This window comes from Lycorma delicatula, chromosome 7 (genome assembly GCF_047948215.1).
Source record: "Lycorma delicatula isolate Av1 chromosome 7, ASM4794821v1, whole genome shotgun sequence".
Taxonomy (NCBI): domain Eukaryota; kingdom Metazoa; phylum Arthropoda; class Insecta; order Hemiptera; family Fulgoridae; genus Lycorma; species Lycorma delicatula.
The window spans coordinates 95753268-95778010 of record NC_134461.1 but is presented as its reverse complement, the minus strand read 5'-3'; the positions used below and the strand labels follow the sequence as shown (position 1 = coordinate 95778010).

The 24743-nt window shown below is 28.2% G+C and overlaps 1 protein-coding gene across 3 annotated transcripts in view; it reads right to left on the bottom strand.

The window, feature by feature from the left end:
- Positions 1-24743, bottom strand: part of LOC142327449 (cathepsin L-like peptidase) — a 35307-nt gene that overhangs the window by 4460 nt on the left and 6104 nt on the right. For all 3 annotated transcript variants that reach the window (XM_075370538.1, XM_075370537.1, XM_075370539.1), the window contains 5 exons: positions 23281-23430; positions 21951-22103; positions 17535-17738; positions 6926-7117; positions 828-993 (listed from right to left, as the gene is read on the bottom strand). In XM_075370538.1, coding sequence (XP_075226653.1) covers positions 828-993; positions 6926-7117; positions 17535-17738; positions 21951-22103; positions 23281-23385 — 820 coding nt within the window. In that variant the 5' untranslated portion in view covers positions 23386-23430. The remainder of the gene's footprint in view (positions 1-827; positions 994-6925; positions 7118-17534; positions 17739-21950; positions 22104-23280; positions 23431-24743) is intronic.

The window sequence follows — 24743 nt, the reverse complement described above, 5'->3', positions numbered from 1 at the left end:
TAAAATATTCATGTAAGTTCATTGTTTTGTTATTTTTTTATTAATATCTAATATGTGCTGAATAATTGATGATCACTTTATAATTTTACTAATTCAGTCATAAAAATAAAAGCCACTTGCAGTAACATATACAGTCCAATACGATGTAAATTTCATGATATTGTAAACAAATCAGCACAAAAATATTTTCATAGAAACTGAGGTATAACTGATTGATTGAATACATTAATAAACCAGATGTGGTCAAAACTAAATATAGTTAGCAATGATTTATGTTAAATGTGTTTTCCCACACATTCCACTAGTTGATTTTACATTTTATCACATGTTTTCATTTAAAGCATAAAATTTGGTGACACAATAGACTTCAAATTTAGCCTACAGATATATTTTTTCATCAGAAAGGAAAAGTGTGATTACAACAACCAAAATCCTGACTGTAATAAAAATATAAGTGTGTGAATCATCATTTTATTATAAATAAAATACATGTGATAAAAAATATCACACAGTACAACTGAAGGGCTCATGAATCAAATGTACTGTAAATTTGAGTGAGAGATTACAGCAGGTACTACTATTTTTATAAAAATAGATTATTTTCTAACTCAAGCAGTCATTACACAATAGAGAAATGACTACTTTAGCGTATTGACTCATTCAATAAAAATTCTTATTTAAAAAGATTTCAACATATTGCCACGTATAATGGATTCCTGACACTACTATGAAGTCATCAAAGCCATATCTTTAAATTCAAATACATGATGAGTACAAAGTGGACAATATTATTGCAATGAGGTTGAAAAATGTAAACTGATCTGTACCTGATCCATATGATTGAAAAGATTGCAAGCCAGCATCAATAGCAACAGACACAGGACCTATTGCAGCCACGACTTGTTTAAGTGTTTCTTCATCACCTTGTGGTAAATTATAATAACTCGTAATAGTAGCACCTACTGTATCCGAGTTGAAGCGACATGGACCATCCTGTAGTAAGATATTTAATTAATATTGATTATCAAACAGTATAGAATGCCGAGACATACAAATTTGTTATTAGTTTACATTATATTTGTAATCTAAACTATTAAATTTTTAAATAATAAAAAACCAAATTTATCAGACAGAGTTTGTAAAACTAAGAAAATAGGTTTTTCAGTCTTCAGTAAGTCTGAAAGTCGCTTAAGATGGGTATAAGAATAACTGAAACTGTTGTGACATGAGTTTTAAAAACTCTGTATTAATAAATTTAGTTTTGTTTGTCATTTAAAGAGTTAATTGTTTTAAATAAATTATATTAAAAAGAACAAAAAAATTACCACTCTTCCTCCTGTCTTTAAAATTGTGTAAATCTTAATCATTGGCTAATAAACATAAGATGACTCTAAATGAATAAGTTTCCAAAATGATTGATATTTCACCTGTATATATAAGTAAAAACACATAAATGTTTCTAAAAATATGCTAAATTTCTTTGGGCTTGGTAAACTTATATAAAATAATATGATTTTGTTGATTAATCCCAATTGTTTTTATTTCATAATGTTATCCAATTAATGAATTCATTTAGCAGATGATACATTCTAATTCTATGTTAAAGATTAAGTTTTCAGAGATCTTCTGTTCTTTCATAAAGATACCAAATTTTTAAAATACCTATGTCACGATAATAAAAATGTTAAAAAGTTTTGTTATTTTGTCAAATGTTTACATGTAAATTGAATTATTTTATCAGTATTGTTATAAATACCAACCTGTTATATATAACCAACATGATAAGCTTATCCCTTCTCCACTGTTTTAAACAAAATATTCCTGTTTAGTCAGCCTATAAATTCATCAACTTCAATTATGCTTATTTTAAATTAACAAAATTTTTTAATATTAATTTTTAATTGAAATTTCGATATATTTTTTCACTTTATTTATCCTGCATTTATTTTTTTCTGCTGTTCAGTTAGGTTAAATTTTTTATTTTTATTTTGTATGTTCAAAAAAATCTTTTTCTAAGTTACCTGTCAGTATTTTTCATATAAATGAATTTACCAATGTAAATATTGTATTTACAACACTTTTACTATGTTTATAATAAATCCTTATTAAGACATTTCAAATCGTTATACTATTGTCATAAATATAAATGGCTTACTATGAAGTTCTTTATTGTAAGACAGTACAATAAAGTTCTTCACTGTAAAAATGTACATTCCTTCATTTTGTTATAGTAAATAAATAAGTATTTTACTGCCATAATTATAACAGTTATAAATAATTTGTCATAAGAGGAAACCACTTCCAAAAATGACATAACCATTCCAAGAATAATAAACATCTCATCCTATCTTCCTGAGAGAAATAGGAATGAAGTGGTTTCTTTATTTACTGAGCCAAATATACTAGTGGCATATTAACATTGAAGTAACTGAAATGTAGGTGATGTTCAGCACAACAAGTGACACTTTCACTCTGTTCATCTAAATAATTGATTGTAAAATGGTGTTATTACTTTCAAAGAAAGTATCTCCAACTAAAGGCACTTTTAATTTCTTACTTCATTTGCCTTACATGTGTCACAGTCATTAGAAAGACTGGACACATTATAAAAAAACAGATTAATGTACCTCTTTTGTGGGAAATAAATATCCAGTGTAAATATATATATAAATATATACAGAGCGGACAGAAAATCCCTTTATGCTAGTTATGAAATTACTTATATTAGATTAGGTGCAGCTTACCTCTATAGATCTAAAGCATCTATGTGAGTCCCACCATGTTCAAAACATAGCTGTATGCATCTCCATGTCCAGTTGTTTATCTGCAATAGCATATCAGGGGTAATCATTTCAAATGCAAGCATCTCGGAAATGCTTGTTGTTGACATATCTGCGTTTTCACATCTCGTCTATTACAAAACCCCGAAATGCATTGTCAGGTGTGATTAGGTCAGGGCTTCTTGCTGGCCAAGGCAGTGGAGCTGGTAACTTTTCCAACTCACATCCAATCCAGTATTTTAGAAAAATTTCATTGAGGCGTCTGCAGACATTCAAAGAAAAATGAGTTGCAGCATCTTCTTACTGAAACGTATTGAAGTTAACAATTCCTTATGTTGTTAATTCTGGAAGCAACCACTCGTTGAACAGTCTCAGATAACTGTGTTGATTAACTGCACCACCAAAATAAGGACCATGGAGATGTTCAGTTGTCATCCCAGCCTGAATCATAACATCAGGCAGATTGTGTTCGATTTCCTCAAAAAAGTGAGGATTGACTTTCGTCCAGAAAAAAGCATTTCGATTATGAGAGCTTCAGTAAATTGCACCCTCGTCTGAGAACACAATATTCTTTTTATCGTTTGTTCTCAGAAAGCATTCAAACAATAACTGACAGGCATAAAAACATCGATCAAGGTCATTGTCACTCAACTCATTAACTGTGGCTAGACGAAAACATTTAATTTTCAAGTCCTTCTGCATATGGTCTCGCATTGCTGATCTTGGAATGCCTAACTCTGCAGAACGTTTGCTTGTTGATTTCATTGGTGATCGTTAAATCATTCCCTCCATAGTAGTATACATCTCAGATCGAGTGCTCAGTCTCCCACTGAGTGGCATCTCAAGAACACTTCCCGTTGCAAAAGCCTTCTTCTCCCATGTTAGTAATGGTTGCTGTGATAGCGGCAATTTCCCAAAATGCACAAAGAAATCAATCATAATATTCTCCAATGTTTTACCAGTGATTGGACATTTTTGTACCTACACACCAGCTAACAAACGTTCTTCGACAGTGACATTCAAATCCACCATTGTTTCACACTCAGTTACGACTAAGGTCTTCCCACTATGAATGAACACGTTGGATAATCCCCTTATCTTCCTCACCTACAGCAGTGAGCGATATCACTGAATTGGCAGCAATAGAGTCTAACTAAACTGGGTTTATTACAGTGTAAAGGGACTTCCCGCCCACATAGTACATATATATATTTAGATTGGTATAATCTATAATAATAATTAATACAATACTACTAAAATATTATATAATTAGGGTAAAAAATAACAGTTAATGGAAATTATTTGAGCACATATTTTTATACGCCTTAAAATTGACCAAAATTGACTAGTTCGAAGTAATGTTGTAATGTTGTGTAACGTAATAAATGATTTTATTTTATCTAAAATAAGTTGACATGTTGATTTCTTAAATGAGTCAGTCGTTTTTTGTAAAATGGCAATGGAATCATAAGTCTATACACCAAATTTATTGTGCTGATTTACACAAAAGCAGTACTTTTAATTGATATGGTAATAGTTTGATGAGAAGTAAAATTGTTGTGAAATAAGTGAAATATTAAAAAAAAGAAAGATAGGTTATTTTCACAAAAAAGAGCACCAAAATGCATATACTAGAGAATTAAGAAAAAGTTAACTGAAGTTTAGAGAAAAGCCTAAAAGATATAAAAGAAAACATAATAGTTTTTTGCTACATTTACAAATAGAAACAAGGAGTTAAAAAGGGACTTTTTAGCCATAATAAAAAAATAAATCGAAACTGGAATAAAAACTTTCATAGATAGAAAAACAAAATTAACAGTAAAAAATTATAAAAATTAAACCATTATTAAAATAAATAAGCAATTATACATTTATGTATATTGCACCCAAGTGAATAGAGTGACAAAGGTAGGTCTGAAAAATTTGATTAGATTGAGCTTGAAGTATTGTTTGATTTATTTAGTATAATTTTATACAGAACTTGGAAGTTGGACAACATGGATAAATAAATACTATTGTTCCCAAGTTGTAAGAGCTTTTCGGTGTATACTGTGAAATTTTCTAAACACAATTTTATCATTCAGAGGATTTAGCATTTTTTCAAACAATAAACCATGCAATTGTACTTTCAATTTGAATTCATAAAATTCTGGGCCATCTAACTGTTGCAGAAGCTTTTCAATATGTATTTGTCAAAATACTACAGATAAAATTTCTGTAGTGTGTTGCAACAGTAAAGATAGTTTTACTCTAGAATTTTGGCCAGTGAAAAAAACTTTTTTTTTCAGAATAAATAATTTTTTTCTACTCTTACTTTATTCCAGAATGAAACAGGAAAGATTTCCTGTTTTATTGTGAACAGTTTGATTTATGAAAGGGATTGATACAGCTATAATCAAGTTTCAAAAAATGAATTTTAAATGTATTTTTAAATATCTATGGCAAATTAGAAGTATTCTTCGATGTGTCTATATGGAAATGATACAAAATGAGTTAGAATATTTATAAAATTATTTTTAAGGAGAATGTATTTTCACTACAACTTTATCAATCTACACTTAAATTAATGTTGAGACATTAATCTCTCTATTATATAAAGAGGAAACCTTTGTTTGTATAATAGTAAAAATTTCAAGAACTGTTAAACTAATTGCGACCAAATTAAACAATAGCTTCATTATGTATTCTAGAGTGTTATAGACTATATTAAAATGAAAAATTATTTATTAAAATGTGCAAATAATAAATAATCTGTTACAGTGATGCAATTCCCATTTGGACTGGTGGCAAACCACTAAATTGTCATCCTCCTTTCTTATGGCGAGCTGCTCCCAAGATATTTTTCAATAGAGGTCTTATTGAAATTGAAGACAACAACATATTGTGAGTGATTTATAATCAACGCCAAGCAAAACTACAAACAAGCTTTACTGAAGATAAATAGATGAAAATTTGTATACATATTCTTCTTACGGTGTAAGTGTATACTAAGAAAGGATTCTTTGAAATTCCAAGTATAAAGTGTTGAAATGTAGTAACAATCAAATTTACTATATTTTTAATTTCTCAGTAAGAGATGAAGATATTAGTTTGTTTTTTGGTGAATGTAATCTTCATATGAATATCTAAAAACCATTTTCTAGATTTTTTAAATTCCGAGTATAAAGGGTTAAAATGAATTTTTGAAACCTGGCCATTTTTTTAATTTCTCAGTGACAACTGAAGATATCAACCTGATCTTTAGTGAGTGTAATTTTTATATGAATAAACCATTTTCTAGATTTTGAAATTTCATTTTGAAAGCGGATGAAGAAAGATAAAAGAAATTTTGAACAATGATTACAAATTTTCTCAATCCTGACTATACTAAATGAGAAATTCAGTAGATTTGGGTTTGCAAATACCCTTCAGATAAATATCTAAACTCATTTTCAGGTTTTTTTGAATTCCGATTTATTTAACAGATGTGATGGTATTTGGTGTGGCGGCTCAACCAATACAGCCACTGCCACAGTTGCTGTATATGCGACTAGCTGGACCTGCCTCAGGTAATTTGACTAAAAACATAAAATAAGAAAAATTTACCATAACGGGAAACACAAGTAACCATATAGTGCGGGAGAAGCTGTGAGGGAGCTACTTATCTTACATAACATTTACCGTGTATTAGTTATTCAAATGAGATTGTAATTTATTAAAGAATATTAAAAAAATAAAATTATAAATATAAATTTACTAAAAATTATGAAGAACTAAGTATAATTTTTCAAATTAACATTTACAAGAAATATTTTAATGTACATGTTGCACATATGTCAGCAAGAATTACACTGGCACAGAGATGTATGACCTCAAAACTTTTAAGTGATACTCTTAGTTTGAGTCCCAACATCTTTGAAACAGTGAGAAAAGGAAATAAGCTTTTGAATCAGTCAACATCAATAAGTTTTAATTATAACAATGAAAGATTAAAAAAGAAAAGTCAGTTTATCCTGCCTTTGCTACATTAATACCAATGAAACTATTATCCCTCTATCTACATGTTTTATCTTTGTATATACTACAATATTATTAACACATCATCTTAAAATTTTACACAGGATTTTTTTTTATAGATTTTTAGCTTATCTGTACAGCAGGCATACCCTGGCTTCATAAGGATATGATTCCTCGGTATCAATTCCATTGTTGTCAACAATGTATTGAAAAGCAGCATCTATAACACCACCTTCACAACCATCGTTACCATATCCACGAGAACAATCTATGAGATTCTGTTCACTCAATGATACCAAATTCTGAGTTTGGCGAAAGTGCTGCCCTTCAACCGAACCAGTCTGAAAACAAACAGTTAAATTATTGTTTAAATTTAATTAAATTTTCAATTCAATAATTTTCTAAATAATATGATGAAAGTTCTATTTTCATAGCTACAAATCTAAACTACATTATTTAGTAGAAGTGTATACAATGAGTTTTTTATAACAAAAAGTGACAATATAATTATTACAATAATTTTTTGTTGTATGTATTTATATATTACGTGCTAAGTCTTTAATAATTACAAATAGAATTTTATGGTTGTAGTTTTTTTTTTAAAATTTCAGTATAACAAAAAAAATTATGATTGACATATATTTTACTCTGTTAAAAATGGAGGAAGGCATTAGACTCTGTTAGGGATGAACGGAATAACACATTTTAAATGGAAACTATATCTGAATTAAACATTCCTTGTTATTTCATTAGTTAACTTTATCTGTGTTATTTTATTGTCTTGAATCAAAACTTTATTTAGAAAATCTCTCTCTCTCTCTCTCTCTCTCTCTCTAATAGTTCTAATCTAAGCACTTTAAATATTACAATTCACAGAGTAGTTTTATAAAAATCATATAAATAGATCTCAGTCAGTCATATAAATCTGTAAAAATAAATCTGATCAGAGGATAAAAGTAGTAGATGCTGAAGGCATGGAAATACATCATAAGTTATCTTGTTTGCAATACATTATTGAAGGAGAAATCAAAAATCATCACTTCAAATTTGTGTAGAAGCATGACGCATGAGATCCATAAAACAAAGTAATATTTAGTAGTTAAATCTAGAGGCAGTTTGTGGAAGATCAGAACTCTGGTAAAAAATTAACATCTTTTGACAAAGTTTACTTTTATGAAATGTAGGCAAATCAAAATTGGACATTTCATTAGTTATGATAATCCTTGAGAAATATTTGAAAATTATAACAAATATATTGAAAAGTTTAATGTTTAGTGTACTATCTGGGAAATTGTTCTCATGTTTTTATTGAATAAAATCTCTCAAGAGAGACATTTAAGGTCTTGGTTTGCTGATGTGGCAGTTCTAGAGTAATTAACTAATGCAAATGTTAATTTAAATTTAATTTTTTGTTGAAGAAAATTAAAAAAAAAAAAAAAATCTGCTCATATTACTTTCTGTAGGTGGGGCACAAAACGATCCAACAATTGGTTTTGTTAAAAAATATTTATTTGAATCGCAATACAGAAAAGTAAAATACAATGTATTTACTACCTGGAGATTATGTTCTGCTTATTACATGTTCAATATGACCACCATCACATCTAGCAACTTCTTCTACATGAACTCTTATGTTGTTAATAACTTGACAACACATATCCTGGGTTATCTCGTTGCACGCTTCAATGATCACCATTTGCAGTCTCATCTCTGTACAAGGATATTTAGGGAAAATCTTTTCCTTTAGAAATCCCCAAAGAAAATAATCATACGGATTCAAATCAGAACTGTTCGGTGGCCAGTTTTGTCCACATACAAAACAATTAGGAAATCGCTATGAAATGACATTTGTGTTAAAAAAGTTTCATGTAGAAAGTCTAAAACAACATTAGTGGTGAACATATGTCTCATCTAAAAACCAAACATTGCTCAACAGTACATCTTGGTTCACAACCTATTCAGCAAATGCCATTCTTTAATGTTTGTTGTCAGCACTGTTATTTTGTATGGATACAAATGCAAATCAGTTTTTAAAATTTGCTGCACAGATCGCCTAGAAATCCCAAGTTGTGCTGCTGCTTTTCTCGTTGATTTGCCCTGGCTCCTCAGCAACGCTACTCTGACAGCTTTGACATTTTGTGGAGAATAAACACTGGCAGGCCATTCGCACTTACTCTCAAGTACTGAACCATTGCTATTAAGTTTTATGTAAATTCTAGTATTGTTTTAAATGAGAGCAACCAACAAGTTAGATAAAGGGGATGAAACTATCATGTAAGCACCACACTTTTCGTTTCATTAAAAAACAACACAGTCTTTATGCGCAGTTCAATGGTCAGTCTTCCTTTGTTAGCTGTCTTGGAACAATACACAAACAGCGCACTTGGAAAGAGAAGAAACTAAGAAACTAATATTCATGAACTCCTGTCACTAATGCCAACATAAAACACATTAATAATTATTAACCTAAACAATTATTGTCAAAATAAATGTTGGATCACTTCATGCACCAATCTGTAGGTAAAGCCTTTACCTACATTCAACAGCCTGTTGAATGAAAAATTTGATGATAGTAGATCAGGGACTCGTCAGTAAATTTGCCACAATGCTCTTCAGTTTCAACTCCCCTTAATTACCTTCTTTTTGACTACTTTAAAAATATTATTAATCTAGTTGAAACAATAATAAAATAAATAATTTTTGATTGCAAATAGTAAGTAGTATTCACTTCATAACAACATATATCTTGAAATTAGTTCAGTTAGTATGGCAAAAGAAACAGAAGCTATCTTTTCAAAATGAGAGAATTAATTTTGAACAATATGCATTTTGTAAATAAACTTAATTTTGTCAAATTATTATTCAGTTATTTTGTATTAGGAAATCTGAAAACTAGATATAGTAGTAAATTAAGTTTTTTTAAATTTACAATGAAAAAAGATCTCTAGATATGCTTTTTTTTCTAAAACCTTATTTAATTAGATTGTACATAAATCAGTTAGATCTTCATAACTGTACTATTATACAAACAAAACATACTTTTCTCAACAATTAAATTTCTTTTAAAGCTTTAATAGTCTTAATGAAAACAAAATTAAACTTCTTCATTCACATTTAATATTTTTATTCTAAAAATATTAAAATAAAAATATTTATTTTTTATGATATTACTGTAATGTAATGAAACACGAAATAATGTTAGTGAAGGTAGCTGTTAAAAGAGCAGCAGTCATTTTTTTAGAATTGTTGAAGTGATCTTTTTTATTCCAATATTTTTGCCTGATTAACTAAAAAAAAAATTATATGTAACTTGAATATAATTTCAACTTAAAGTAATCTCCTCCACATGTTTTAAAAGAATTAGTCTCCCATTTTTAACAGTGTAAAATACATCTCCCAAAGGGTATAATTATTCTGTTTCTTTTAAATTAAAAACATCTATGAGCACAAAATTTTATTTGAAATTAATAAGGATTTATAAGTCATATCATGTATAACTTTCTAAACTAATTTAATCATATTACCCTTTTATTAATTTAAAAATAAACTGAGATAATTTGCCTAAGAACTAGATGGAATGAGAACAAAAACCCAGTCAATGCCTGAAAATGAACTATAATAGATTTTTGAACTGATAAAGAAGTATTCTGCTGACAAATACACACAGAAACTTCAGAACATTGTAATCCAGATCTGAAAATTGCAAACTAAATGAACTACATATCCCTTTAGAGATGAGACTTCCTCTTATAACATGAATTGTTATCCTCTTCGAGATGAAAATTTAATACGCTTCATAGTATTGATGGAGAGATTAATTAAAAAATGTGGAAGGGAAAATGATCTACTATGATGTTGTAGATTAATACATCATAAAGTAGTATAAGTCTACTCATAAGAGGTTGCTGAAACAATTTGGTGGTAACCCAAGAAAAGCAGAAACCTATTTCAATTCAACAACCAAACAGGTACCTCACAGATTATAAAATAATGTTAGAAGCAAAGTAAAAAGTAATAAAAATAAAATTGTCCATGAAATAAACAACAAACAGGAAAAATTCTTCTTTATCTACTGCAAAACATGAAACAGCCATAGAACAGCTTAAAGAAAAAAAGGCTGTGATAATATATAAACTGAACAAATTAAAATATTTGTAAGGAAGACAAAGAAATGGATATTTTCATTGTTCAATTACTGCCAGTTACAGAATTAATTTTCTAAAATAAGGAATAAGTAGCTTTACTTTAGCCAAAGATGTAAACAGTGGATAAAATTCCAAATTACGTTACTGGTTGTACAAGTTAGAGGAGCACATGTTTTGAATAGAATTTGTTCATTTGAAGACAATAATCTATTCCAGAACCAGGGGATAGCTTTAGACCTGGTAGTTCATGTGTGGAAAAATAACTTTTGAATTTTACACAATATATTGAAAATGGGTATAATTTTTTTTTTTTTTTAATCTGGTAATGTTTATAGATTTAATATATGTGGCATATATGTTGATTAGAAACATCATCTAGTTGAAAAAACTTTGTTAAGACTGAAACTGACTAATTTTATCATTCAGATTAAACAGTGTAAATTTTTTGTGGACATCCAGGGAAATAAAACTGTTGGAAATCTAAGAAACTCTATTTACACCAACTCTGATTAACACATGAAAAGTCACACCCTGTCAGAACAAAGACTTTTGTTTCTGCTGATGACTTAGCTCTTGTTGCTCAGTATGATGATTTTGAAAGTGTTGAGGAAACATTATAGAAAAACATTATTAGAAAAAGCTCTTCAGTTTCAAACTGCATACTATGATAAAAACCAACTTTGCCCAAATCTGGTAAAAAGTCAAGTCTGTATTAATCATTTGTACAGCGCATCAGCAAGTTGACAGCAGGAAATATTGTGACAAGGAACACTCCTTAAATACAACCACAGCAAAATTGTGTTAGACAAACTCACACCTTGGTACTGTGCTAGATAGGATCTATATTATAGGTATAAACAACATTGCCTCAGTTTGAATCAGAAAGTTAATACCAGAGATAATATATTAAGCAAGTTGTGTGTTATATCACACGATATTGAACCTAACACTGGTAGAACTTCTGTTCTGGTGAACTACATAGCAGCCAAAAATGTGTTGCCTGTTTGATTTTCATCCATATATTTGAGATACATTGACACCACTGTAAACGGAACTTGCAAAATGATGAGAAAAGACAAATTTCTTATCAGCATAGACCAGGGCAGTTTTTTAACTTGTACAGGATGTAATGTTTTACTTAAATACTGTAGTGATATTTTGTCTAATAAATGATAACATGTCTGCTCACTGAGACCAAGTGATTTTCTTAAACTGACATGTTTATGCATTACTTAAATAATTAAAAGTTATATTTTTAACATTTATAAATTTATAGTATAAATAATTTAAGAAGTATAATGTTACTAATTAAAAATTGTGTGAAAAGAATCATTATCTTTTTCATGATTGATAGGAAATATGATCTGCTTGTGGTGCAATTACAAAAACAGATTGCTGTTAATCCAAAATTACAGAAACAAGAGCCAAACCTAGGTACATTGCAACTCAAAACCTTCAACCCTACAAATAAGAAAATGAAGAAATTACAGTAAAATAATTTGTAATTGATATTTCTTGTTATAACTTTTTAATGAGGAAATAAATTGTTGAATGAGGAAATTAAAGTATTATTGAAAAATAATATTTTACATCATATTATAAACTGTATAGAGGGAAAAACTGAAATTAATTCTTGTAAGGAAAGCATTAACAGAATCTAACAATCATATGACATCATTAAGACAACTCTTAAAACCAAAGTGTCATAACATCTGCATTTATCATATAAAAACTGTCTAACATTATTTATAAATTTAATGTAAATCTATCTTTAAGATACTTTCAAAAAATCTATCTGTATACATATGTATAGAAGTTTCAGAAGGATAGATAATTCATTATTTTGGAGGTGATTCTAAAGCTAAATTAAGAAAAACTCTTTATAAACGTGGGTTCAGAAAAACTTTGTAACTTTGTGTTACAGCTTATGAAATATTTCACTAATCTCAATAGTTCAGGCTGTGTCATTCTATTACTCTTAAGTGCAAGGGAGATTATTACTTATACATACTGTAAGATATAACTTGTCTGACACCGTGGAATGCCGATGATAAGCAATTAAAGAATTTATTGAGTTTTTGTTACTGATGGTTTAATAACCATAACATACTTCACACTATATTTAGTTCAGTGAAAGAAGGTATTTTAGTTTATGTTAGTGTTACTTTGTACGGTAAGACACAATTTTATAGTCCACATATTATAACAGCTTTACTCGTGTTATTTTCATTAATTTTAATCTACTCTGACAGTTTGTTCCAATCAGATTGAACAGTGAGTGATTCTGTTGTGAAACATAAACCGGGAAAACTCTTAATTATCTCTTAGAAAAAAAATAATATATAGTGTGTACAATGAAAATAAAAGCTTGCGTTGCAGAATTTTGAGACTGCATTACTACCAAACCTGAAAACATTTACACCCATCTAATAGAAAAACAATAATAATTGTACTTTTATCTATGCACATTTAAATTATTATCGTTTTTGTGTTTTATTAGTTGTAATCCATTACTACATAATTAGTATTATAATGTGGTTTCCAATCTTCCTTATTCATTTCATTCTTTTTATCCTCAGCTACTTTTCTAATATCTGACATTAAAAATGTGTTATTACTACCAACATATCTTTTCGGAGCCAACCAAACCATCTCGATTAGATTTAAATAGAGATAGTAAGATGGAAGTCGTAGAACCTGATGCCCATCTTTTTTTAATAGTTCATCAAAATGATATTCAATTTTTGAATTTCTATCTGATTTAATTATGTCATACGGCTGTTATTTTAGCAATGCTTTATTAAATGGAAAATTGTTCTATTTTAATAAATTAAACATGCCATTTTTCCTACGATTTGAATTTGGAGGTTTCTCTAGAGTGAATTGTGATATGGCGCATTATCGATAACAATGAGAGGGAAGACCAGAAATTAATTTTTCAGATGTTCACTTCAAAAAAATTATTGTTGACGCTGTCCTGTTAGTCACAACTGCGCTAGGAGCGGTTGATGATAGGGGGGGGCGACCGGAACGTCACTAGGCGGGTGCGGGTTGGGATGTCGTGAGTTCAAAAAGTCACCGCTTTTTGAACTCGTTTTCCAAGTTAACATTGCGTTCGGAATGAACCCCATTTCTAATCCTGCGTGAGTTATGATTAACAAACAAATCGCCTTTATTGATCGGCACTTTTATTCCTGCACTACTGTCATCCGACCACGATTTTGTCGTCGAATGGGACATTAAAACATACGATTCGTCCAAATAAACAAATGAGAAATTTTATTTTCTGCAATCGATCATTTTTTAAATATTATATCCTCTTCCATCAGATATCTTCTTTCTCAATCAAAAATTTCCTATTAATATCAGTTTTACAACATTTACACTCTAACTCTTTCAAGATTGTTGCTAATGTAGTTCTAAAACCTTTAAATTGAATACTCTTTTGAAGTAATTTATTTAACGTAGGCAGTTCATTGTGTTTTACGTGAAACTTGTTAACTGTTCTTCTTACAACGCCTTGATAAAAAAAACTGTCTAATCCACTAACTGGTTTTGAACGTTTGCACTTTTTGGTGTGCTGAATGAGCACGATTGCGGCTTAGATTTAAGATGAACAGCTTTTCTTTTTGAAGTTTTGGAACATGTAATCTTAAAATCCCACAAGTTGCAGCGGTTCTTTCTTCACATTTTTGAATGCATATTAAATGTTTGTCATCTTCTAATTTTCTTAACTTTATAGCTTCTTTCTTAATAAAATCGTATACATTTAACTATTATTATACATACACATTTTTATTCTTATTAATTTTAATTCTGCCATTGTAAAAAAAAATAAATCACAACAAAAAACGTAAAAAATATATGAATTCATTAATACACACAAAACATTAACACGCTACACATTACATAAGGTGTAACGACTATATAATCAGTATATTGAAAACAAAAAGTAAACATTGGTATTGAATATTAGTCAACAATGCGATACAAAAATTAATTAGCTATCCTGTGAATACTATAAAATGACTAAGCTATTAATAAATTATTATGTAATTTGTAGGGTATAAACTATTCGTTTTTTTTACGTATACAGTAAAAAATATTTAGTAATTATTATGCTTAATATTTTTAAAGAAATTATTGTCTGAAACTAAACAAAATGATAATAGTTTTTAATTGCGGAAAGAATTTTTGCTGTTTATGAAAATAGTTAACAAACTGTACTGCGAAATGCTCGGTTTCTGAATGAGTATTTCACCGCCGTTCACAGCGACTGTTTGCCTCGTGCAAGCAAACTTTTATTTTCATCGAAAGTACTGTATATATAAAACTATATATACCTTGAAACCTTGAAACTGCAATCAGAGAAATTGCTCGGAAAGCAAGTAGTGCAACAGACCTTAGCGAAAGAAGAATTTTTAATATTACAAAGACAAAATTGATGGTAAACATGTTAGCTCTAAAAGACTCGAAAGCGCGTGGAAACGATTGAAAATTTGGACTACTTTACTAAAACAGCTGTCAGAAAAAAGTTCATTCGTTTTATTTCAATAACGAGCTTCCTAACTTAAACAAATTATGTAATACCATGAATACAGATTCTGAACTGCCCAAATTTTTCTAGATGAACCTTATATCATGAACCTTAAAATTAATGAATTTTCATTTCATGTTCAGAAAAAATAATTCTTTATTGATTGAACGCGAAGATATTATTTCATGACGTAAGGAATATTTAAGAGAATTTAGCGATTTCGTGAAGAAGGTAAGGCAATTTATTATCTAGATGAAACTTGGGTTAACGCAGGACATGTACAGGAAAAGGTATGGGTGTATAAAGAAAAAAAATTGCGCAAGAGAGCTTTTATGAAAGGTTCGTCAACTGGGGTGAAAACCCCGACTGGAAAAGGCCAAAGATTAATAATAACGCACGTACGAAATGAAAATTTGTTAGAAATTTAAAATGAATTAGAATTTTACGCAGTTGCTTAAAAAGATTGTCAAAATTGTTTCTGAGGGATCCGTCATAGGAATAATACACCGTTCCATTGCCTGAGAACTGAAAAATTTCCAAACGCTTCGACCTGAAAATGAACCTTGCCAAATGGTTAAAATCGAAGAAAATCGCGTACACCGAATACATGTTAAAAGTAGAAATTTTAAAATTAATAAAATTGGTTAAACAAAAATATATTCATTATCAAGTAGATGAAATCGCAAAATCAAAAAATTGTGTCGTGTTGTGTCTTCCTCTATATAGCGTTGTTATTTCAAACTGACAGAATTGGTATGGGCAAAAGTCAAAGGCTATGTTAGGTAATAACACAGCATTTAAGTTAAGTAATGTAAAAAAATTATTGATATGTGTTTATAGAACAGATACAAATGCTTGGAAAAATTGTAATTAACATACAATTAAGGAAGAAAAAAAGCAAGGGAAGCGGACAGGCTGGGTGAAAATATAATTGAATGTAATGTGATAAGTTTGGGAAATTATGACAGCAGCTTATAAGGTATTGAAGAAATGCATTGAGGTAACAGATATTCTTTTCTATTTTACTTGATGAAATTTTAATATAACAGTAACATACTTTCTTAAAATTTTTATTTTTTAAGTAAAAATATCATTTTATCACAATTTTATAATTTTTGTATTACAAGTTATTTTTAGTTCATTTTTATGTTTTTATGTTATAGCTAGAAAAATGTTTTTCTCAGATGGACTGCACTATATTAAATTAAATTAGAATTATCACACTGTTATGTTGTGCTATGTTTTGGATTAATGCATGTTTTCATGAGACAAGGCTTACTTTTACTATGTATGGACAGTAACCACATGTATGTACAAGCTATGAGAAGCTACAAGTCTACATATGTACAGTCGCCGCCAAGTAACAATGAGCTTGGAGTGGTGACAATTACTACCCAATGTATCACACATCATGTTTATGCTACTAAGAGATGATCAATTATGGTATACCAATTTATCAGAGAACATTGTAATACAGCAGTGACGTGTAGGCTAATCATCCATGCTCCCTGTTTCATGGCAGCTACTTTATAAGTTAAGAAAAACCATGTGTTTCTATAATACAGAGGCCTCTAATGGTGATGTTAATCATTATTATATCACATTCACACATTTTCAGAAGTGCAAAGTAGAAATAAGGCGTTCTTATATATTGTAATTTACACAAAAAAAAATGAAGAACAAATTGTCTTTGCATATCCGCAAAACTGTGGATTTAAGGATTAAAATATATTTCTGAAGTGATGCAGGGCAGAGGCAAATAACAGCACATATTTCAGAATCATTGGTGCATTAAGTGTCAATGTAACTAGGTTAATGCTTGGTCATCTTTTAACTTTTGTAAAGTTCATCTGTGAAGATGAATACCCATTATAACCAATGATTCATCTGTTACATTACAAATTATAATCAATCAAACTGAAATTACAAGCAGTTAAATTTGGTTTAGCCTGCCTTTTAATAAAACAAACACATCTTTTAATGTTACTAATAAGATTTCTTACAAGAATACTACAACGAGAATATTCAATGAATTGCCAACAAAAGAAACTGAAATTAATCATTACATAAACTTACAGCACTGAAGGCCCAACAAGAACCACAAGGACCTTGATTTTTAATTGGTGTAACAGCACCATCATTTCTCCAGTCAACAAAATCAGGTACTTGAACATTAGCGAGTTTCATGAAAACAGGCGCTTTATTCTTCTGCCGTTTCCTTAATTCTTCATTCATTGTATTATTAAATCCATTCATAACATTAATAAACTCATGATGTAACTGGAACAAAAAAGAACTTTTATATTATCCCACTCTACTCAAATGGCAGAACTTCTCTGCCTAAGCAATATTCTCCATCTTTTGAGGATGATATAACATTTCTGTTGTAAAGCACAGTTATTTTTCAAAATACTGTGATACAGATGGTATTCAAAAAGAAATATTTGAATTCAAAAGAGTTCAAATTTCCTGTTCTTTATGATTAATCTAAAAAAATAATGAAAATTGTGGAGGCTAAAATTTTATGTTGAGATGTATCAGTTATGTTATCTGTATAGAGTTTTATATTTACTGAACAACTTATTTCCAATGTCTAAAAAATTACTACTAACCGATTCAAATTTACCTGCTTTGTCGTGTACATTCAGAATTGTGGAAATGGTGATTGTGACTATTTTAATCCTTAGCTCTATGAATTATTTCTTTCGTCAATCTAAAGTGAATCAATATTCCAACTTCTTAGTAAAATAAGCTTACTAACTGTACCCATAATTATACAGAATTTTCAAGTGTTGAAATGTTATTGTGCACTTTTCCCATTACTTTACCCTACAGAGTACTGACAGTATAAATAATCTATTGTTAAAAAAATAGAAACATATACATTTATTTGTTGTTTTATACTATAATACGAGTATACACCAGTATTTTTATGGCAGCAATAAATTTAAAGCATATGTTATAAAAGGCATGAGGCACCAATCAAAATGGTTTCTCTAAGAATAATGGTGTTCACAAAATGGCCAGTTCCTGAGATAAACAGACTAAAGATGTTACTTAAGGGCTAAATATTCCCTGCATTTCTGTGGGCTAAGCAGGCTGATATAGAATAGTACCACTGCTCAACAAAACCAAGGAGAAACCACTTTATTTGTAATACCTTTACTTTATTTGTAAGCTGGAATGAAATGCTACTTATTCTTGAGAATGGTTTTTATTTTTAGATTGACTTGTGATTCACATTAGATCACCTAAAAATGTTATAGTTACAGCATACAGAAAAAGGAACGTTGAATTTTTCATTAAATTTAGCATCCATATAAGTTTTACAAAGGATAAAATAAACAGCTTTCTGTGTTTGAAAATGGTATAAAAATTTGTAATATATTATCTGTACAACAGAATACAGAATATATAATAATAACAGTACTCAACATAATACTATATAACTTATTTTTTCTACAATGGTATTATAATGTATGAATTACATGGCTGGAACCAGTTATAATGAGGGACATTATGAAACAGATTTTCATTATAATACCAGTGTTCAACCAATCAAAGACTACTCTTTTCAAATACTGACCAATCAGAAGAGGGTATTTTTTTATGTATTAGCTGTTTTTCTTACTTTGATTTTAAATCGATTTAGTAGTTAGCAAGCTCATCATCACAAATCAGCTGATTTTGAAGTCAAGAGTTCTAAGGTTCAAAACCTAGTAAAGGCAGTTAGTTACTTTCATACAGATTTGAATACTAGATCATGGATACCGGTATTCTTTGGTGGCTGGGCTTCAATTAACCACACATCTCAGGAATAGTTGACCTGAGACTGTACAAGACTATACTTCATTTACATTCATACATATCTTTCTCATTCATCCTCTGAAGTAATACCTGGTGGTTCCAGAAGCTAAACAGAAAAAGACAGTTGTTAGCTAGTAGATGGTAATTTTAAAGTATATCAATAGGTAACTAAGTTTCTGTATTATAATGTTTATCCTTTTGTTAATTATGTTGAATTCAAAGGAAGAAACATTTTTAACACCTATCGATATTAAAATGAGACTTAACCTATTCCCACAGAAATTATTGTTTAATGCATTTTTTGAAAAAAAAAAAATATTCTGTTAAAAATGTATTCTTCTATCATTGATTTAAATCAATAATTCCAATATTTTCTTAGCCATAGAAAAAATATGGTATATGCAACTCTCTATAATGGCCATTAATGCAATCTTGCGGAGTTACAACCCTCACCAAGGCTCATATTGTAACTTACTTCGCACTCATGCATAAATGGCTACCATTATATGTACTGTTACATTGAAAATTCTAGCCACAAAGTTTTAGTATATGCAGTTCATTTAAGAAATGTGTCCAAGCCAAAAACCAAAGATTAGTTTCCATACTTTGAAAATTTATAAATGCTTCATTATGTTTATAAAAACAGAAATTAAATATTGTTTAATAATCAACAAATTATATTTTATATTTACTAATATTTTATGAAATTATAATCATTAACTGAGTTGTCTATTATTTATACTAACTATACTGTTCATTGAACAGAATTTAAAAATGAGTTAAGGAATACTGAATGGTCCTGATCTCTTTCTAGGAAAGAAATTATTTGCAAAATAAATAATAATATAACAGAATTAATGAAATGTATTAGGAAGGTTTAGTGAAAAATTAAATATTAAGATTAGGGAACACAATAAACCAGAAGTTGAAGGATTTTATTATCCTTATTATTAAATGAAGTCATTTGAACTTCACTCCCTCACTTTACAGCCACCAAACAAATTTTAAGATAGTGTAAAGCAAAATTAGTGTATCCCTTTCCATAGAAAAAAATTATTTATATTTGTATATACTGTTTATTCTCAGTAATGGCAACTTCTTTTACTGAAAAAGTATATATACACTTATCTTCTGGTTGTTTGACCCAAATTTTTGACACTGTCATTAAGATCTAACACAAAATTAACTTACTTTCCATCTTACAAAACATAATAAAATGTTTTATTCCATTTTTTCTTTTGTCAAAAATAAATATCTATCCTTTCTGTACTACAGTATAAAAATATACATAGATATTATTATTCCCAGTTATAAAATCAGTAGTTATTATATCTCCCCTTTTAATATAATGATAGCTTTGTTTAACTTTGCAATAACTGGTATAACAGAAAATGCCACCAGGCATATGACAAAAAAATTACTTTGAAGTAATTTAACAAATTTAAATCAGATTGGAAAAGCATGTTCCTTTCAAATTTGAAAAAATTACATTGTATTTATATAGGTCTAATTAGATTATGTACAAAAAATCAGACTTTATCCACTAAAACAGATTAATCAAAATTTCATATTGAATTTTTTATAAAAAAAAGTATGAAGTGCATTAGTATCTTATAGTGTACACTTTTTCTGTGTATTAAGATTTTATACAGGCATATATACTACATTTAAGCAAATTTCATGAAATTGAAGTAAAATTTGATTTAGATATATTACATAATAGAATAAATTAAATATGAATGAAATAAAATTTGTAATTAACTGTTAAAATGTTACATTATTAAAATAACAAATGGTAATTAGATAATTAATGTAATTTTAAATAACTGATGTATCATCAGTTAATATTATAATATAATCTATTAATCTTATTAAAGATTATTCATGTGATTATAATTCTGTATTTACATTGTTTATAGATAACAGGGAATCATAAATTGGAATTATATACATAGGAGTAAATATTGTATATAATTTTGATATTTTGAATTTGTGTGTACAACGTATTGTTAAAAAGTTTTATTGATTAATCTCAATAATTTAAAGAAATAAATATTAAGTTACTAAGTTTACAAATTATTATCTATAAGTTACAGATAAAAAGTAGTGATTAACAAGTAGCATAATGTATATATATTTTTTTAAATTGTCCCTAGAAAAAAGAATTTGTTTTTTTCTGGCAATCTGCCAAGCAACTATAAAGTTTTATTGACAATAAAGATTGATTTGATTTGATTAATAACCAAATAATAAAAATTTGAATTTGTTACCTAATACAGATTAATTTTTGCTTAAATGACATTTTATCATATTTTGATTTAATAAATTATATATATATTTGCTATCATATTTTAGTTTTACTTGAGATAATTTTTATTTTTTTTTTTTTTATTTATTAAAAAGTGGAAGATATAATATTTTTGCAAAATTATTCAAAGAGGTTTAGGAGAAATCACACCAAAACAAGAAAATATCAGTATAAATTTTAAAAAAAGTTCCTTAAACTACATTTTTGGAAAGCTTAATTTTCTGATTTTAGGTCATTCAGTATTTTTGAAATATAAATTCTATATACAACTTAATCCTATGAAAAAATGATTTAAGTTGTTTAAGGAACTTAAATCCTTTTTTCATAGGATTAAGTTAAAACAAAATAAATAGTTTTCTTAAGTATTCTGTTCTTACCATATCGGAATATGTGTTCAATGCCAACTTGAATGATGTTTGATTTTTTTCAAAACGAGCATTATGCTTAGCAATCTTATTCTTATTATCCATAAAAATTTTCATTCTGAATCTTTCTTCTGTTTCACTGCCATAATGTTTTTTATATTGCAACTGGAAAAATTGAATACATTTGAATACTAGAAAATTTGTATATATTTCTAAAAATTACTGGAAAAAAATTGACATGCAATCATAATACTTTTGTATTTCCAAATTTCAGCAATAATATAAATCAGCATCTAATATAAGTTTAAATACGACTGGTAAACAACAAACAATAAAAGCATTTTGCTATTGTTGTGATGCAACAAAATCTAATGGTTTAAGAATAACCATGTTGTCTCACTCCTTGTCACATTAAACAGGTATGTTTGAGCCACAGCTATCATACAATAAAACTGTATTACTTTAAAAAGAATGAAGTTTTCATTATGCTAGTTAAAGATGAACACATGCCTGATTGAGATGCTGTACAACAGTAAATGTTGTTCCACTATCCTACTACCATTCTCCTATTCTGTTATCTCCAAACATTTAATATTCACAATAATAAGCAAAAGGCTAAAAAAGTGTACACTGATAATAACTGAAATTTGATTGATCTGATTGTTCAACTTTGTACAGGATTACTTAGCGAAGAGGTACAATAATGTACTGCAAAACTATATAATATCAGACAAATTTCTTTAAATATGATTTTCATTGTAAAATAACTAACAGAAGAATAACAAATGTAATAAGAAAGTGAAAATGGTCTTTGTAGACACTAAGAAAGCTTCTACCTCAATAGAAACAGTCTGGAGTGGAAAAGAATTATAAAAGATTAATTGACTGTAGAAAGATTTGAACCAGTGATAGAACTGTGAATGCATTAGAATGACATTAAACATGCATACATAATGAATTTATTCTCTTAACCCGCTGACATAGGTAAAAATATTTTTACCCACTGAAAACGTCTCATTTATTTATGAAAATGGTTTCATCTGCTAATAATATCTTAATGGTAAAATAGTTCTTTTTATTTGTAAATATGTAGGTTAGTGATTTAGGGTTTATGAAACCTAAAATAGATTGTTTAAAAGATTAAAATGAAAAGATAAATAAATTTATATAAATTATTATATTATATTTCTATAAATTAGAAATAAGTAAGTGGAATAAATTAAAAAATATTAGATTTTAAACAAAAAAATATTTTCTAAGTTTTTGTATTTTTATTTTAAGTAAGCTCTCTCAAACAAATAAGTTGAGAATTCATAACAAAAAATAGATACGCTTAACTTACCTTGAATGTGCTCCATTCCTCTCGTATTAAATTCACATATGATACACATTGAGCCGCAGTCAAAATTGTGGCTAAACACAGTAGACATCTTTGAAGAACTTTCATTTTGTATAAAAGTTAACATTAAAAGAAATCTTTTGTAAGAATATGCTATAAAAAAAAATAAGCAAACATTATTTGAACACAATGCAAATGATGAGATAAGTTTAAATATAAAATTGATTTGAATAGTTTTTGCTTTTCTAAATTTTTGAACTGTGTATTTTTTAATATGTTATAGATAAAATTAATTACTATTATTATTATAAAGAAGTAATATAAGCTACAAGATTTCTTTTACAAGAAGTGTAAAATAAGTTAACCATACAAAAAAAAAGTTATGTTTTTAATTTATTTCTCAAGTTGTTCTGCAGATAAGATGTACTTTAAAAAATATTTATCAGTTACAGATAGTGAGCTGTACTGTCTTTGTGGCTAATTGATATTCAATTAAATACCAAAGAAAAACACTTAAAAATAGAAATATAAAAATGTATAAATATATAAAGTCACATTTTATTGTTAAACAATTATTAGCCCTAATTATAAAAGAATAAGTAAAACAAATATAAATTTAAAAAAATTAAAAAAAAAAGCATAAAAATAACAAAAAAGTAGATAAATAGATTAAAAAATTCCTAGAAGACAATGTAAAAATTTCTACCTTTATTTAGAAAAAAAAAAACCTGAAATCTAGAGATAATGGCTTCACTGGGAACAGTTCAAGATGAAAGCTTAAAGTTTGACTTAAAATGTTTTTTTTTAATAAGATAAATTGAGAACTGTAACAAACATTATACACAAAGAAACTTTTATAAAGTCTGGAATAATTATTAATAAAAATAAACTGATAATTCATTGTCTTGTTAGCTATTGTTTTTGTATTTATTTAATGTATACATGTATATGAATAAAAAATAATTACAGAAATTATACATAATCTGGTGGTAACACCAGTAAAGGAAATCAAAGAATTTACACAAGATAAAATATACAAAGTAAAGAGATTTTAAATTTTAAAATCAGCCTGAAAAAGATGTTTAAAGTGAAATATAGTAAAAAGAACTCAGTTAGGGTATATAGAGAAACTAGGATTAGTTAATTTTCACTGATTTTTTGCAGACACTCCTGCATCAAACTTGATTATCTAGTAAAAATTACCTTGTGTTGACTTCAAGCACCAATTAGACTTGTGTATGATCTTTTTCGCAAAGTGTACTCCTCTTTCTGGGGTTGCTAGTCTTATTGTTAGTTTATTTTTGGTTAACGAAAGAAGAAAACTTAATATTTATTATTGTGTTTTTTTTTAAGATGATTTGCATTCTCAAAATAAAATAAATGACATTATATTTTACTCATGAAAGTTTAGAAATTTAGATGTGAATGATTAGGATGGATTGCTCGACAGATTCTTACTACCTGTG